At 36.8% G+C, this 18,561-nt stretch overlaps 1 protein-coding gene and 1 pseudogene across 1 annotated transcript in view; one reads left to right on the top strand and one right to left on the bottom strand.

The window, feature by feature from the left end:
- Positions 1–18,561, bottom strand: part of ADGRV1 (adhesion G protein-coupled receptor V1) — a 527,902-nt gene that overhangs the window by 430,170 nt on the left and 79,171 nt on the right. Inside the window, exons 23-26 of the mRNA XM_059416383.1 lie at positions 14,611–14,787; positions 7,208–7,388; positions 5,910–6,112; positions 1,902–2,031 (exon numbers count right to left, since the gene is read on the bottom strand). Of these exons, the coding sequence (XP_059272366.1) occupies positions 1,902–2,031; positions 5,910–6,112; positions 7,208–7,388; positions 14,611–14,787 (691 nt within the window). The remainder of the gene's footprint in view (positions 1–1,901; positions 2,032–5,909; positions 6,113–7,207; positions 7,389–14,610; positions 14,788–18,561) is intronic.
- LOC132028135 (small ribosomal subunit protein uS12-like) lies at positions 7,847–9,364 on the top strand (annotated as a pseudogene).

Below are 18,561 nucleotides of genomic sequence, written 5' to 3'. Positions count from 1 at the left end.
CTCCAATCCCAACTCACTGAGGGAAAATGAGATTCTCTGCCACTATTGCTTACTCAAAGTCTGCAAGATTGGTTTTCAACTGAGTACTCATGCACAATTAATACCTAACAATGCATATTCTACAAATATGGGAAAAGTTTCTATATAAGATACCAAGTATCACTATGATCAGAAATATTACTTCTGAAGAATACTTAATGTTTCTTATCAATCAATAATGATCACTACCATTTTCTCTATTCTATAAGTATTGCTAACTATAAGTGAAACAAAGAACAACTTTTCAAATATTTTATAGTGGCCCCTAATTACTGAAGTTGTGTCATGAAAATATGATTTGGAAAATGCAAGGACTTCTCTCTGGAGGACAAACCAAGCTGGTATTTTTACATGCCATCCTCCAAACAGGCCATCCAGCATGTTTTTACTGCTTTATGCAGTCAACCAAGTTGCAGCACTGTTTAACCATTTCCCTGGTTTGCTTTCACCTGGGCTTTGGGAACACAGGGAAAGAAAATTTGGGGATATTTTCCATACTTAATCCAAAGTCTCATTACATAGTAGAAGACAATTTTAATATTTCTGTTTTACTCAATCTCTCCTTTTGGGTGGCTTATATAGTATTATAACCTTCTTCATTAAACCATGAAGATAATAATAAGAGAGTAATACCAGGTTTTGGAAGGAAGAGATTATCCTGCTGATACCTTACCAACTCTCAGTTTCTTACATTTATAAAGAGACTATGGTACATATCACATGCATTGCATAACACCCCCAGCAGCACCTGAAAATCATACACATTAACACTTCTGTGAAGAAACCTATATAAATAGTTCATCCAAATAGGATAAAGACTATAAGAAGCATCTCTTCAGTGCAGAAGAGTTTTGCCATGAAATGAATCCTGACTCCAAAAATCTTTGAAAATTGGAGATTCTGAATATCAGAATTGAGGATAAAGTGCTGTTGACCTGTCTTATTGATAATCATTCATAATAAATTATCTAAAATGGCTAAATTCACCTGGGCTACACCTGGAGATAGCTGTAAAGAAGCTACCATGAAAACTGAAAGAGTAAGAAAGGAAAGACATGATTTTAGGAGCACCTACTATGAATGACAACTATAATTTGGTGATTCACTCAGGGGGTGCCTGGTGGCTTAGTCAGTTGGGCTTCCAGCTCTTGATTTCAGCTCAGGTAATGATCTCAGGGATATGGGATCAGGCCCATGTGGGGCTCTGGGCTCAGTGAGGAGTCTGCTTGGGATTCTCTCCTCCCTCTCCCTCTTATACAATCTCTCTCTCAAATAAATAAATAAATCTTAAAGTTAAAAAAAATAATAATTTAGTGATTCATTACAATTATACTATTCTTTTTTACATATATAAGGAAATATTTTGTGCTACATAGAAACACATAATAATAAATATATTTCTAAGTTAAAAAAAAGAAAATCAAAGCACTCAACTTGGAAAAACCAATGGGTAATAAAAGGGAAAAAAAACCCAGCACAATAGGTGGTATCCTTATAATAAACATTAGAAATATTAACTCAGAGTTAACTAAACCTCACAGCAAAAGTCTATGTAAACAAAACTATGAGTTGAATATTAATTTTTAAGACTAATTTTCTAAATTTATGTAGGGAGATAGAAATACTCTTTTTACCAAGAAAAGAAAGCAATTATCCATCAAAAACTGTCTACCAAATTTATCTGAAGTAATTATTAATGTTTAGGATGCTCTTCCCAAAGACTAGTAACTCACACATTTAAAAAAAAAAAAAAAAAAGTAACGTTGATTCAAAGGATTGTATTTCCTTAAGAGAATCAACTATCCTCAAGACAGATGAACAAGAAAATATAAATATTTGATACATTTGAGTAACCAGCTTACCTCCTCCCTCCAAGTTCAGTAACTCAACTTTAAAAGATTTTTCCAATTCCGGGACAGAATTATCAGTGATATTAACAGAAATATATTTGTATCTTTCTCCTGGTTGAAATTCTAAGGTACCGGAAACACTCTGAAATACAAATAAAAGATTTATCCACTAGATTATAATTATTCTGTATATTAATGTGCAAGATGAGAGTGTCTTCTATGTCCCAAATTATTATAAATACTGAAACAGAAGAACATAAGTAAAATATAAACCTGAAAACACTTAAGTGGATGTGAATAGTGTTTGATATAAATTTTAAATAAATATTCTCCAACTAAGTAAAGCAGATGGATTTTTATTTCTCTTGTTTGTCTATTCATCAAAAAAGCAGTCCAGGCAAATGAGAAATCTGAAAAGGTGACATCCACAAATTCCTAAATTAATTCAATGAGATGCACGAAACTCTTGACCACATATATTTAGAACTGTTCAAATTATATCAGGGTAATGTAAATAATCAGTGTGTAACAATAGCATTTTCACATTTTCATTCTGAGAATTTCTCCAAACAATAATAAATATCAGTCTACTGGGCATTAATGTTTTCTTGATTATACTTGCAACTGCAATTCACAATATAGATCTCGCATCAGAAAAGTTCACATACTAGAGGAAAAACAAAAAGTTATTTAAGTTCAAAGTCTCAAGGCCCTTTTTTCCTCCCCAACCTCATTATCTCTTATATAAACATTGTCCCCTCAAGTCATGAGAACACATTTAAAAGTTTTAAATTTTAGTAGTGTTAGCTTGTGTGGACAAACTCTACTTCATTGTCAGGAGCTATTAATGATCTCAGAGCTAAATTGAGAAACCCATGTACAATTAACCTAATCATGCATTTATTTACTTTTTTGGATATTTATCAAATGCACATCATGTACATGGTACCATTTTAGATGCTTGGGATTCAGAAACAGCCAAGACAAATCTCTAGCTAGATGGTGACCATTCTATAAGGAGTGTTAACCACATAATATAATAATTTGAACAGAAAAACAACTGCTATAAAAGGCATATAGTAAGCTCAAGAAGGAAGTAATTAACTGTGCCTAGAGGACAGACATCAGTGGAGTAATTCCACAAGTCTTAACAACAGAAATAATATTTGACTGTCTTAGGAAACCATCTTAACTTGACCTTAGCAATATCCTACATGATGAGCCATTTCCTCTTCTAGAAATATGTTCTTCTCTGGTATTCCATGATATCACACTCTCCTTTTTTCCTTACGTTTCTAGCTCATTCTTTTTAGTGTTCTCTGTTGATTTTAACAGTTGCCTTACAATCCCTAAAAACTGCTCATCAGACTCTCTTTAGAGTCTTTTTCCAAAAAAGGCTACCATGCATTTAGACTTCAAATAGTATTTATACATTCCCAACTCCCAAATTCTTGTCTCCAACCTCTGCTATCCAAACTTAAAACTTAATGCCTATTTCAAAGTTTTCTTATCATTTCTGTCAGAATTTTTAATTCATGATTTTCCCTTAAAAAAAAATCTATGCCTTATCCAATCCTCTCTACAGTACTAAATTATATAGCAGCAAGTTGTTTGTGCCAGGAACTAGGGAGTCACTTTTGACACACTCTTCTGCTTTATTCTTTGCACTCAACAACTTTCAAATCCTGCCATTTTAACTCAAACACGTTTCTTGGGCCCACCTACTTCTTCACATCTATGCCATTAATCAGGTAGTGAACTCCTTACTGGCCTTTCTGCATCTAGTACTTTTATCTTCCAGTCCATTCTCCCCCATTCTGACTACTGAGCTTTTATAAATACATAATACCTTTCAATTACTTAGCTTTGTTTTTAAAATATAAGGCACAAGTGTAGCATGATCTCTAAGGCCTAGAAAGGTCCAGTCCCCATATACCTTATCTTTTATCAGGACACCTAGCTCTCCACACTCTGGAAACACTGGTCTTCTTTCTGCTCCTCATTAGGACCATTTAACCATTTTAACCATGCCATTTTACCAGTCTTGAATAGTTCTTTCCCCCTTCAGTTAGTTTAATCATTTTCTCCTTAAACTTCAGAGCTCAGCATAGGTATCACTTCCCTAAGAAAGGCCTCCTCAACTACCCTATGTCAATACCTACTTCTCTCCCAGGGTACCAACCTTGAACATTCCTATGACTGTGATTCAATCATTAATTAGCTGTTTTATAGCACAAGAGCTGGAAGTAAGCACCTGTATGGTGGGGACCACCTATACCTTAGCATTGAGAATAAGGTTAAGAAAAACGATATCTGATATTCAATTATCTCCTCTTCTATAGATGATCTTTCCTGGCACTTCCCCTCCATCCCCCAACACATGTATACTCACACATACAGTCTAAGAAGTCTTACTTTTGTGGTAAAGCAGATCAGAGAGAGATGACCCATCAGAGAGAAGTGAAGAAAAATTATCACATTTTCAGGGACAAGCAAATATCACAGTTCAAAGTGGAAACCAGTGACATACAGAACATCTATGTACTAGTACCCTAAAAATCATCAGAAATGTCTTCAAGGGTAGTAGATTTCTGATAGTTGTGAAATATAGGGGCATAGGTTTTGTTTTATTTCTTTTTAGTTATTAAAGAAAATGATAATCCAACTGGAGACTGGGGATTTCCAGACTACCTAGATATTGAACACTATCCAATATAAGGACCAAAGTATTTCTCTAAGGAAAATGCAGAGAATACTAAGCTAAGCTATCATGTCTTGTGCAAATTGTTACATATCAAATTAAAGATATAATATATGTCAAGGCAAGAGAAATATAACTTGCCCAAGATAAAGAGTTTGAGAAGGAAGAAATCTGAGAAAGCTTCTCTAACTGGACTACAGCCAAAATTAATTAAATTCAATTAGCCAGGGTTTCTGGGGTTTAAGGAGAAAAGCGTGTACAAATTACTGGATATGTACCATTGTGTGGGTTTTGTCAGGAAGAAGGAGAAAAACAGGAAAACTAAAATTAAATTGAAAGGAGATAATTCTTTGGGAAAACAGAAATGTTGGAGGATATAAAATACTTCCTCAGAAGTACAGCCAAAAAGAAATTATGAGCATTTGCCTAATACAAATAAATATTTGTGATAATAAGCAGTGATTACTGAGTGTCATGATATATGTGCTATGTTCAGGACATGACACTTAAAATGCTGCCATCCAGCCTCAGAGCAATCCTGGCCAGCAGATATTATCTCCTCTTAATGATAAAGAAACTGAGATTAGGAAGATCTGAGCTCCCAAGACTACCCACTTAGAAGACCAATTAAAACCCAGACTGGTGGGCGCCTGGGTGGCTCAGTGGGTTAAGCCGCTGCCTTCGGCTCAGGTCATGATCTCAGGGTCCTGGGATCGAGTCCCGCATCGGGCTCTCTGCTCAGCAGGGAGCCTGCTTCCCTCTCTCTCTCTCTCTGCCTGCCTCTCCATCTACTTGGGATTTCTCTCTGTCAAATAAATAAATAAAATCTTTAAAAAAAAAAAAAAAACCCAGACTGGTCCAGTTCAAAAATCCCAATTTTCTGTTTGCCACTACCACACTGCTGCTCACTTGAACAAAAAATACAATGAAAATTGAAAAGACACGGGCATATAATTTCTTCACAAATTTGGTCCTATTTGATGGACGCAGACATGAGGATTTAAAATGTGTTAGAAACAGAACTGTAAATTCACCTGATCAAAACCTGTAACATTAAAAATAAATAATACAAATGAAAACCATGACAAATAGAAGGTGCAAGAGGAATCATCAGTATGATAGCTACTTAAGTGTCAGGCTTCGAAGAACTGAAGTAGTTTAATTTCTAGAAATGTAAAACGCTAGAGAGCCATCAGTGCTTATTTTCTGTGTTGAATAGGATTAGTGCCAAGTCCCTTCCGGTCAGTCCTCCAAGAGAAGCGTTGAGACTATCTGACAAGTACACATATCATTTCCAAAGGACTAAGAAATATATATACCTGATAGTCCTCAGGACTGAATGCTGTCAGTGGCACTGTTCTAAATTCTGCCAGAACCCTCCCTAGGAGGCCTTGTGCCCGGACGACCAGTAGCCTCACTTCTCCATCTTCCTCCTGCACAGTGACGTGTGGAATACTGCTTGCAGGCAGGGTCATCGGGTCCTCGGGCTGGGGGGGCAGCCCTGTGGAGAACTGAAGCAAGCCTGCAGGACACAAAAAGAGGCAGGATATTCTGGCCTCAATTATTCATGGAAGAACTTATTCATTTGAAACAATCTTGCATGATTATTTTGATTGCCAGAATAAAATTCTGAGGGCTTTCATTGGAATAGACTTACGTGAAGATTTAACATGCTTTTGACATAAACTATGTCAATAAGTTCTCAAAATGTTAAAAGTTAAAATGATAATCTTCCTTGTTTCTACCCAGAGAATCTTATATTTGAATCTCTAGAATTCATTCTTGGACTTAGAGCAGAACATGATTAATGCCACCCCAAAGGATCTGCAACACATTTAAGAAAAATTAAACTAAGAAAATCAGAGTTGAAGAGCCTCTCAGGTTTCCTACACAGAACTTTTAATAGTTGTTCTTGCTTTTTTCCTACAAAAGAACTGTTATCTTTCAATGTAGAAAACCAGTCTCAATTTATTAGGATGATTAAGAAACTATTAAGAAAATTATCACTTTGCAGCACAGACCAAAAAAAAAAATTAATATAAAAAGACAGTGATAACTCTACTTCTTGAAGGTTAACAAAAATTAGGAAGTACTTCAGTTAGTTAGGGGTAACATATCATAACAGGATAGTTTAATTTTGAGGGTCCCTGGGTAGCTCAGTCATTAAGCATCTGCCTTTGGCTCAGGTCATGGTCCCAGAGTCCTGGGATCAAGTCCTGCATCGGGCTCCCTGCTCAGTGGAGAGCCTGCTTTTCCCTCTCCCTCTCCCACTCCTCCTGCTTGTGTCCCCTCTCTCACAGTCTCTCTTTCTCTCTGTGTGTGTCAAATAAATAAATAAAAATCTTAAAAATTTTTTTGAAAGTCATGAACAGAAATACTTTCTTTCATTTTAAATTCATTTAAATAATCCTGTATTATTAAACTTCAGAAATTGATCTTTATATTTTCTTTCATAAACAATATCCTTCATAATGGCAGTTTAGAATTTCAAGAGCCTAGAAGTTAGAGGGCCTGAAGTTCTGTTTCAATCATTTGCAAAAAGTCCCTTAAGAAGTTCTTAAGTAGACCAAGTACACCCAGAGAAAAGAGGATTATTTCTGCAAAAGGGCTTGGTTACCATATGGATGATCACTAGCTTTGATCGTGATATCTGTTGTTTCCTTTTCGGGATCTATGCTTGCACCACTGGTGGGGGTTGAACCTAGCTTCCCATCTCCAGGAACTGCAGAAACCAGCGTCACACGGAAATACTCATTAAGCTCAGGAATATCATCATCAAGGACATATATATTCAGGACCTATAAATGCAAAAACGCAGAAGCATGAAGCAATGAGGCACAAAGAAATTACTTAACACCTACCAGAAGAAAATAAAGTAGCCAATTAAGTTATACTTAACTGAAGTTACTACTTCACATGATACATTTCTTAAACACTAAACCAGGGAGAAAGAGAGAGACCAAAGAAAATAATTATTTTTAAATAATAATGGGTGCTGAGCAGTAATATTTTTGGCCGAAAAATGTCATATTCATTTGATGTACTAATCTATCAGTGTAATGTTACATTGATCTATCAATGTAATATCACATGTTGCTTGTAACAAAGACAGTGGTATTACCAACCACAGGGTACAGAGTTCCTAAGTGAGGAACTACATGTTATCTGATGGGATGTGGTGGGGTAGTAGGAAAGGGCAACACATACATGTCTAGTGCCTGACATACTTAGTAGCATTTTAGAAAAGAGATTCACAATGGACCTTGAAAGTCTGGCACAAGCAATCCTTCTAAAAATTAGCAGTAACTCAGACATGCTCCACAAAATTTAAGTCAAAATTTGAAGTGAAAAAATTCCCCCTTCCTTTATTAACTGAATAAGCATGTTTTGACACCTATAATGTGCCAGGATTAGAGAAGGCTCCAGTTGCTAAGAGGCTCACAGTCTATTGCAGGAGAGAAATCATGAAGAAAAAATTTAAAATGCAATATAAAATGCTAGTTAGTAGGTTTGTTGTTTAATTCTGAATCACAAAATACAGCAATCATAGTGTTTATTGCACATATATAATAAATATTAAGTTAATAATTAATAAATATGTGCAATAATATTGCACATATTTAAAATGTTATAAGATTTTAAATCAATAAATAAGAAATATGACAGAGTTATGCACATAATAAACAGACCAAAAAAACCCAACCAACTCTACCTACTAAAGATTTTACAACAGAGAGCTTTTTTTTTTTTTTAAAGATTTTATTTATTTATTTGACAGGCAGAGATCACAATTAGGCAGAGAGGCAGGCAGAGAGAGAGGAAGAAGCAGGCTCCCTGCTGAGCAGAGAGCCTGATGTGGGGCTTGATCCCAGGACCCTGGGATCATGACCTGAGCCGAAGGCAGCGGCCTTAACCCACTGAGCCACCCAGGTGCCCCAACAGAGAGCTTTTAAGCAAGTCTTAAGGTATTAGCTGCAATTGTAAATAATAATGGGAAGGGAATTCCAAGTGAAAGAAACAATACGTATAAAGGCACACAGTGCATGAAAGAATAGGCTTACAAGGAACTGCAATTAGACCGCCGTGACTGCAGCAGGAAACACGGATAGAGAGATAATCAGGAGTCAGACCACAGGGACCTTTTATGCTATCATTAAAAAAAAAGAAAAAGAAAAGGACTCTTTTGCTTAGGCCCATGGCGCCAGCAGGATGGGCAGGTGTTCAGTCTTCATACAGCCAAGAAGCTCCTTGGCCACTGACAAGACCAGGAGTGGCATGACATATAGTACAAGAAAGCCCATTTGGGCATGGTTCTAAAAGCCAACACTGTTAAAGGAGCTTCCCATGCAAAGCAAATTATGTTGGAAAAAAGGGTGGAAAGCCAAACACCCAAATTATGCAATCAGGGATTAGGTCAGGGTCCTGCTGATCAAGAAAGGCAGAAAATCACAGCCTTGGTGCCAATGATGGTTGTCTGAATTTTACTAAGGTAAGTGCTTTAGTCTAATGTAGTTTCTGTTCCTGGAAGAGTTTCTCCCAGGTTTTTATATCATGAACGGGTATTTTTAATGATTGCCACTGACGCCAGAAGTAAACTGCTGACTTCATTCTGGGAAATGATGGAGTTCTGACTGCTGGATTTGGTTGCAAAGGTCATGCTATTGGTGACATTCCTGAAGTTTGCTTTAAGCTTGTCAAATTAGCCAATATCTTTCTTTTGGTCTTATACAAAGGCAAGAAGGAAAAGAGAAAAGACCATGATCACAAATTTTGATGGTGAAAACATGCCAAAAAAAAAAAAAAATGGACTTTATTCCATAGGTAGTGGAGTAAAACTGAAGAATCATAAGCAGGAAACTGACAAAATGAGAATTTTGTTTTAGAGTAAGTATCATGGCAGAATGTAAACAGAGTGGACAGGACAAGAAAGGATACTAGGAGTTGAGCTAGGAGGTGACTGACCAGAAATAATGAACTAATGCAGTGACAGTAGAGATGAAGAAAAAGAGATAGATTTAAGATTTGTTATGGAGATAGAAGACCCAAACCCCGATGTCTCACTTAGTACAGCAAATGAGAGACAGAAAGGAATGAAGGGTGACTTCCTAGTTTCTCCCAGAAAAAAGGGTGACAACAGTCTGACGACAAACTAACTCCAAATGCAGTCTCCAAACTACTAGTCATGGGCCCAAAAGCATTTGGAGAACATTTTTTTTAAGTAGTTTTTCTAGAGTTTGATTTAGTACATCTGAGGTAGAATCTGAATTTAGTTTTAATGTTCATTTTTATCTTGATTTTAAATTAGAAAGTAATATACAGCACAGCCAATATGCTCTCAGAAAAATTACACCAATTACACAAGTCATGTCAGTGCTCTTGAACAAAAGGGAACAATATTTATTCTGAAGATTTAAAATGTCTTGCTCTCAGAAAGCAAGCTAACAAATGTTGCTCTGAAAAGTAATACCAAAATATCAAGATGTACATTAAAAATAAAGCAGTAAATATTTTTAAAGGGTTGAAGCATACCAAAGTACTCATTCATTTTAGTGAAATGAAGACCCTATCAAGGTATAAATAAATGTATTTTACCTGGTAACTCAGTAAATAACAACAAAAAACATTTGTCTTTACTTTATGTTACTATATGTTCTATATGCTCTCCTATTTTCTATTCAATTTTTAAATTCTTCATCGTAACTTGCTTAATTGATTTCATAATTAATGGGCCATTTAAAAAAAAAACTTGAAAAACACATTTCCAGTGAAATTTCCAATCCTTTGGAAACACACACACACACACACACACACCCCAGACACACTGTCCAGACTCCTTTGCAGCTAGGTTTTCAGATACGATTTAAGTATATTCAGTTAGTTACACTCCCCCAATATCTGGAAGGCAGCAGAGAAGTGGAGGCTCCCTTACACTGCTGTCTGTGCTAGAAAGTACAATCACGGAGCACTAGTGATAGCGAGGTACCCTGTCGTTGGCTTGGTAAGACAGAGAGGCTGGTATAGATCTAGCAGACATGGTGCTATAAGCCAACCGCACTGTTCAATGTTATTATTCTGTTTTCAGTGTGAATTATTTTTTAAGGAAATTAAAAATGAGGGGTGCCTGGGTGGCTCAGTGGGCTAAAGCCTCTGCCTTCAGCTCAGGTCATGATCCCAGGGTCCTGGGATCAAACCCCACATCGGGCTCTCTGCTCAGCAGGGAGCCTGCTTCCCTTCCTCTCTCTCTGTCTGCCTCTCTGCCTACTTGTGGTCTCTCTGTCAAATAAATGAAATCTTTTAAAAAAGAATTATAAATGATAGAAGGAAATATTTTCAATAAATCTTGACAAGCGTACATATAACTATTTTCCTGACTAAAATGTGATTAGTTCTTTTCCCTTCCAAAATGTGTACGAATCCACTTTATAAAACAATGGTTTCAAATTATATCTTCATTTCATAGTTGGTAAATTCCACAAGGGAAAATTGTGGAACCAGCCCTGTTTTCCAAATAGAAATATTAAAAAAGGACCATATACTACCACTTTAACTTGGCTAAAGAAAAACAACACTTTAAATCCAAGAGAGTGAAAAAGACAGCATCAGATTAAAATACGGTCCTTAAAACTGAATAATTTTAGCCTTATGAAAACTTGCTAGTTTTCCTAATTTTCCCAAAGACCAGCAAATATTTACCATGGCTCTATCTGAAGCCTGCTATTGGAGGAATTTTGTTATAAAATATTTAGTTTCTTCTTCCCCCAAATTATAGATTTGATCATTCTTCTTTAGTATTAACTCTAAATCTGTCTCCTCTCAATTTTATCTTTTTCATCCAATTAACTCCTAACCCCCTTAGAAATTTTCTCATAGATTATACTTGCAATCATTAAACTATTTTACTACTTTGTCACTGATGACATGTAAGTTATTTATATTTTTAATGAAAAATTATACTGATGTGAATATCTAACATGATAGACCAAAAGAATGTTTAAAAAAGTTTCTAATAGCAGGCACAATCTCATCCTGATTTCACTTGTAAGTGCCACTTATTTCTGGAGCACCTATTCAGAAATATGATGATAGTTCACAGAAATTGTGATAAAATTGGAGATCACTTGAAACAAAGAAAAATTAGTTCACTTTCCCATATTAAAAAATAAAGTTGAGATTATAGTTACAAGAACATCTCAGTGCCTGATTAGAAAGCAGAATACCATTAAGAATTCTGCAGTTTCATAATTGTTTGTATTTCTTTGGTGTTGGTTGTGAGCTCTTCTCTTTCATTCATGATTTTATTAATTTGGGTCCTTTTCTTTCCTTTTTAATAAGTCTGGCCAGGGGTGTATCAATCTTACTAATTCTTTCAAAGAATTAAAATATGCAGGGAATCATCTCAAACTTTTGGTACCAGTTGAGACCTGATTTGTGACCCAGGATGGATCTATTTTGGAGAATGTTCCATGTGCCCTAGAGAAGAATGTGTATTCTGTTGCATTCGCTCTGGATATATCTATGATGTCCATCTGGTCCAGTGTGTCATTTAAAGCCTTTATTACCTTGTTGATCTTTGCTCAGATGATCTGTCCACTTCAGGGAGGTGGGTGTTAAAATCCCCTAATATTATTGTATTACTGTCAAAGTGTTTCTTTGATTTTGTTATTAATTGGTTTATATAGTTGGTTGCTCCCACATTAGGGGCATAGATGTTTAAAATTGTTAGATTTTCTTGTTGGAAAGACCCTTTAAGTATTATATAGTGTCCTTCCTCATCTCTTATTATAGTCTTTTGGCTTAAAATCTAAATATCTGATATAAGGATTGCCACCCCAGCTTTCTTTTGATGTCTATTAGCATGGTAAATGGCTTTCCACCCGCTCACTTTCAATCTGGAGGGTCTTTGAGTCTAAAATGAGTTTCTTGCAGGCCACATATCGATGGATCTTGTTTTTTTTAATCCATTCTGATACCCTGTGTCTTTTCATTGGGACATTTAGCCCATTTACATTCACGGTAACTATTGAGAGATATGAATTTAGTGTCATTATATTGCCTGTAAGGTGCCTGTTACTGTATATTGTCTCTGTTCCTTTCTGGTCTGTTACTTTTAGGCTCTCTCTTGGCTTAGAGGACCCCTTTCAATATTTCCTGTAGGGCTGGTTTGGTGTTTGCAAATTCTTTTAGTTTGTGTTTGTCCTGAAAGCTTTTTATTTCTCCTTCTATTTTCAGTGACAGCCTAGCTGGGTATAGTATTCTTGGCTGCATATTTTTCTTGTTTAGTGCTCTGAATATATCATGCCAGTCTTTTCTGGCCTGCCAGGTTTCTGTGGATAGGTCTGCTACCAAGCTAATATTTCTACTGTTGTAGGTAACAGACCTGTTGTCCTGGGCTGCTTTCAGGATTTTCTCTTTTTCTCTGAAACTTGTAAGTTTTCCTATTAGATGATGGGGTATGGACCCATTTTTATTGATTTTGAGGGGGGCTCTCTGTGCCTCCTAGATTTTGATACTTGTTTCCTTTCCCAAACTAGTAAAGTTCTCTGCTATAATTTGCTCCAGTATACTTGCTGCCCATCTTTCTCTCTTTCTTCTTCTTCTGGGATCCCAATTATTCTAATATTATTTCATCTTATGGTATCACTTATCTCTCGAATTCTCCCCTCATGATTCAGAGTTGTTTCTCTCTCTTTTTCTCAGCTTCTTTATTCTTCATCATTTGGTCTTCTATCACTAATTCTCTCTTCTGCCTCATTTTTCCTAGTGGTGAGAGCCTCTATTTTTTATTGCCCCTCATTAATAGCTTTTTAAAATTTCAACTTGCTAAAATTAATCAGTCAGAAAATGACAGGTGTTGGCAAGGATGCAGAGAAAGGGAACCCTCCTACACTACTGGTGTGAATGCAAGCTGCTGCAGCCACTCTGGAAAACAGTATGGAGGTGCCTCAAAAAGTTGAAAATAGAGCTACCCTATGACCCAGGAATTGCACTACTGGGTATTTACCCTGAAGATACAAATGTAGTGATCCAAAGAAGCATGTGCACCCAAATGTTTATAGCAGCAATGTTCACAATAGCCAAACTATGGAAAGAACCTAGATGTCCATCAACAGATGAATGGATAAAGAAGATGTGGTGTATATATATATAATGGAATACTATGCACCCATCAGAAGAAACAAAATCTTGCCATTAACAACAACGTGGATGGAACTGAAGGTATTATGCTGAGCAAAATAAGTCAAACAGAGAAAGACAATTATCATATAACCTCACTGATAAGAGGAATTTGAGAAATAAGATAATCATAGAGGAAGGGAGGGAAAAATGAAAAAGATGAAACCAGAGAGGGAGACAAAACATAAGAGACTCTTAATCTCAGGAAACAAACTGAGGGTTGCTGGAGGGGAGGGGAGTAGGAGGATGGGGTAGCTGGGTGATGGACACTGGGGAGGGTATTTCCTATGGTGAGAAAAAAAAATTAAAAAAAAAAAAAAAAGATTTCTGCAGTTTCCCATTGAATCAGCAATAATAAATAACCCAAAATGACAAACCTTCAATCCACACCATTTTTATTATATTGGTATTAAAGAAAAGATAAAACTGTAACACACATCATTCAAAAATCTTGTTTTTCTTTTTACATAAATAAATACAAAAATGGGGGCACCTGGGTGGCTCAGTTAGTCAAGCATCTACCTTCAGCTCAGGTCATGATCTTGGACTGAGTCCCAAGTCAGGCTCCCTGATCAATGGGGAGTCTGATTCTCCCTCCCTCCCCGCCCCCGCAACCGCTACCCCCTACCCCCAGCATGCTTTCTCTCTCTAAAATAAATAAATAAATTCTTTAAATAAATAAAATCTTTAATAAATACAAAAACATTTTAAACCATGGTATTTACCTAATGATCTAAATACTTTAAATTGCCTAAACAGCAAGATGCTGCAAACAAATTACAGAACCAACAGATAAAGAAAAGCTTTCTAATAGGCTTTCAAGGAAACAAAGAAGGTAGCATTTACCTCAGATCTCTGCCAAGGAAGGAATGTGATAGTTCCACTGGCATTAGCAAAATCGTCAACAAGGTAATTAATGCCATCAGATTCGATCTGTGAGATGGTGTAAAACAGATGCACATAATCCAGAGCTCCTCTGGTTCGCTCCACCACACATGAAATGGTGGATCCCTCCTCTGCAATCTGAAATTGATCATAAATTATTTATAAGTACACACCAATTCAAATCAGTGATAAAATTATAATACTTTCATGGAGTCCTTTTACCATTATCTTAATTCTGTAACTTTCTAACACTCTAAGGAGAGCTCTACATTCTTGTCTGTCTTTTATACATTTTACAAAAATACAAAATACAGAAATTACTAACGGAATTATTATAAACAGTTCACTGTACATGTAATTCATTCATTGATTCCGTGTGTGTGTGTGCGCACGCGTGCGCACATACATGCACATGTGCCAGGCACTATGCTGGACACTATGGTACAAAAGATTACAAGAAAAAGAAAATATGCAGTCCGTTCTGTGGATAAATCTAAAGAGGAAGACAAACTCAAAGTTTTATGAAAGTTGAGCATAGACAAACCAAATGGGGGGAGGAAGTAAGGGGTAGACAGTAGAACACGACATCAGGGAGAACATGGATAAAAGGTAATATGGATTTCATGAAATAATTCTGAGAACAGCAGAAGTAACAAGTGGCGAGAGCCTTGAGAAATATCTGGTGAGGAGACAAAAGTCAGGTCAATGAGGGCACTTATGTTATACTTAATATATTTTTACAGTTTTGTCACATATACATATACATATGTATACACATGTCTGTAGGTATTTTTAAGACTGAAAATATTTTTATCTGAACACTTAAGATAATTCTTAAAAATTATATGAAGCAAGAAGTTAGAAGAGCTTTTAATTACTTTTATTATTTTTACTTTTTGAGAGAGAGAGGACATGAGCAGGGGAAGGCCAGAAGAAGAGAGAATTCCAAGCAGGCTCCACACCCAGCTCAGAGTCCAACATGGGATTCAATCTCATGACCTGAGACAAAATCAAGAGTCAGACACCTAAATGACCACCACCTAGTCTTCATATTCTTAAATTCTTAGTTTTTTAATCCAATTTTATTTTTATGATAGTAAGCATATATGTAATTCATAGAAAAAAGTACTGAAACTCAATGAATAGAGCTCAAAATACAAACCCCAATTTAGAAAATATCATTCTATTTTTCCTATCAATCATAAACACCTCTGTCAGCATTAGATAGGGTCAGTTTGGTGCCAACGTTCATGCTGGAAAGAACAGATTTGAAATTTACCCACAAATAGGCAATAATCAAAACAGTTGCCAATGAGTAGTGAAGCACCAGGATATATTCCAGTAAATCCTGAGGTTCAACAACCTTACTTCAAAGAGTAAAAGCAACCTTAGGTGCCCCATAGTAAACAAGACCAAGTATTTCTGGACAATACTGTAACTCTTTTATTTGCCTGCGGGTTCTGGAATGAAAAGCCCAAAATGACAGGTGGTTGTTTAGGGGAGTCCCCAGTGTGTCTCCTGGTAGACACCCCCTGACCCAGAATCAGAACTTCAAATCCAGTAGAACCTAAAACACAAGAGTGGGAAACACAAATTCTGGCAGTTGGTCACCAAAAGTGATGGAAGTAGGGTCACTCTTACCTCTACCTCTTGCCCCCTCAGCCTAGGTAGCCTAGGTACAGGGAACACTGGACAGGTATCAGCCACTGGATACACACAAGATCATGGCTGACAAGACACCCAGCCTACAAGATGCAGTCCCTGAGCTGGCACATTAGCTGTGTCTATCATTGACCATCCCATTACTGTCATAAGCCAGCTGCTTCAGGTGATGTGGTATAGAATAAGGGCAGACAATCCTATGACAATCCTATGACTGTGTGCCTGTTGTTACATCTCCTTCACATAAAATAAGTCCCTTTGAGGCAGGCTTCCCCATGGACACAGCAGGCATTCTTTTAGCCTTCAGAAGATGGTCTGGCAGACTACTAAGAACATAAGCTTATTAGCTAAAGTAAGAATTAATTCCAAGAAATAATTCCAATAATAATGAGCTTTTGCTCTCTCTGGAGTAAAACAGCCCCACACTTAGTGCTCACTTCCATCCCAAATTTCATTGTCTCTAGTCTTGATGATCCCAAGCCCCTGCCAGACCACGTCATTAGCACTGCTCAAATTGTGTCTTCATAACTTCAGGCCATTTCTCCCTTCACATAAGGTGAATGGCTAAGTGGGCTGTTCATTGCTCTGCCCTCATCCTTCAGAGCCACTTGTGAATGGAGAAGTAGAGTGGTTGTGGCCCACTTTTAGCAAGCTCCAATAAATCAAGCCAAGTCGGGATGGGGTGAAGCAGGCTTGATTTTTCCCTCCTCCACCAGTTAGTTACAGGTTTTAGGGTAAAGGTCAAAGAGTTGACTTTTAAACATGTCCAGAATGAAATATCCAAGAGATGTGTCAAGTGGGCAGCTAGAGAAATGAGTTTGGAACTTTGGAGAGAGGTCATGATTGACACGACAAATTTGGAAGGAATCAATATGCAAATAGTATTTAAGGCCACATACAAATGGTATATAAATATATCATTATATAAATGCTATTTAAAGACTGGATGAGATGACAAGAGAACTATAGGATGGAACGAAATGGACCAAGTATAATCAGTTATGATGTAACATTGGTTTTGAAATCATAAAACTGTTCCAATGCAACTCCTGTATCTGAGAGCGTAACATGGATAATCCATAATCCATAATCCATAATCTGCAACATGGATTTCACATTTGTTTATATGATTTCATCAACAAGAAACACGGTGAACACAGAAAACTGCACTGACTGGAAACAAGCCACGGGGGAACACACAAACACAACTGAAACTTCTACCAGCTACTTCATGCAACACACATGTTTCTGGCCATACTTCACTAATGTCACTAATGTGACAATCTTCCCTCCGATGTCAGATTAACCCTCCTTCTATTATTTCACAAGAATATACAACCTGCAGTTTGCTCTGATGCATGCTTTTGCTAGCAAACTTAAAGGTTTTTTCCTAGCTATATACCACATTTCTTGCAGTATTAAGTATTGAAATTCATTGTATAAAACTGCTTATTAGGTCCCTGTCTTTTACATGTCACTAAGTTTTTGAGTAGTAGTCTAACCCATTTCCGCTTACATTCTCTGTTTTCTCTATTCAATTTGGCATAGTGCAGTGATCTTTAGGAGCCCCTCAAACAAACGATGGCAGAATTGAGTGCTCTGAAGGTGGGGCCTTCCAAACCTGAGGCTGCAGAGAAGGGGAAGCAGCACAGAAACCCAAGTGCTCAATAAGCATCTAATTTAATCCCCACCTTCTACCTAGGCATCTACATCAGCATTTTCATCACAGCTGCCGGTACATAAATGTGTGATGGAAAGAGTATGGCTTTAAGGTCAAAGTCCTGAGTTTCTTCACTCTATCACTTGGCACGTAATTTCTCCTTAAAATGAAGATCATGATACCTCATGGATTTGGGTGGAGATAAAACTAGTACCTTCTCTGGTACCTGTACATTAAGTACTGTAAAATTTTTGTATTTCTTCTCCTTGACAAACATAGATACATACACAATTACAAAAAATAATGCTACATTCTCTCATTTTATCAAGAAATATATATGATGGGGCACCTGGGTGGCTCAGTGGGTTAAGCCTCTGCCTTCAGCTCAAGTCATGATCTCAGGGTCCTGGGATCGAGCCCTGCCTCGGGCTCTCCGCTCAGCAAGGAGACTGCTTCCCCCTTTCTCTCTGCCTGCCTACTTGTGATCTCTCTCTCTCTGCCAAATAAATAATTAAAATCTTAACAAAAAAAAAAAGAAATACATATGCTTACATATTGAAAAAAAAATTTCCACCCATTTTGCTCCCTAT

Source organism: Mustela nigripes, chromosome 12 (assembly GCF_022355385.1).
Source record: "Mustela nigripes isolate SB6536 chromosome 12, MUSNIG.SB6536, whole genome shotgun sequence".
Classification (NCBI taxonomy): Eukaryota; Metazoa; Chordata; class Mammalia; order Carnivora; family Mustelidae; genus Mustela; species Mustela nigripes.
This window is presented reverse-complemented; position numbering and strand designations above follow the sequence as displayed.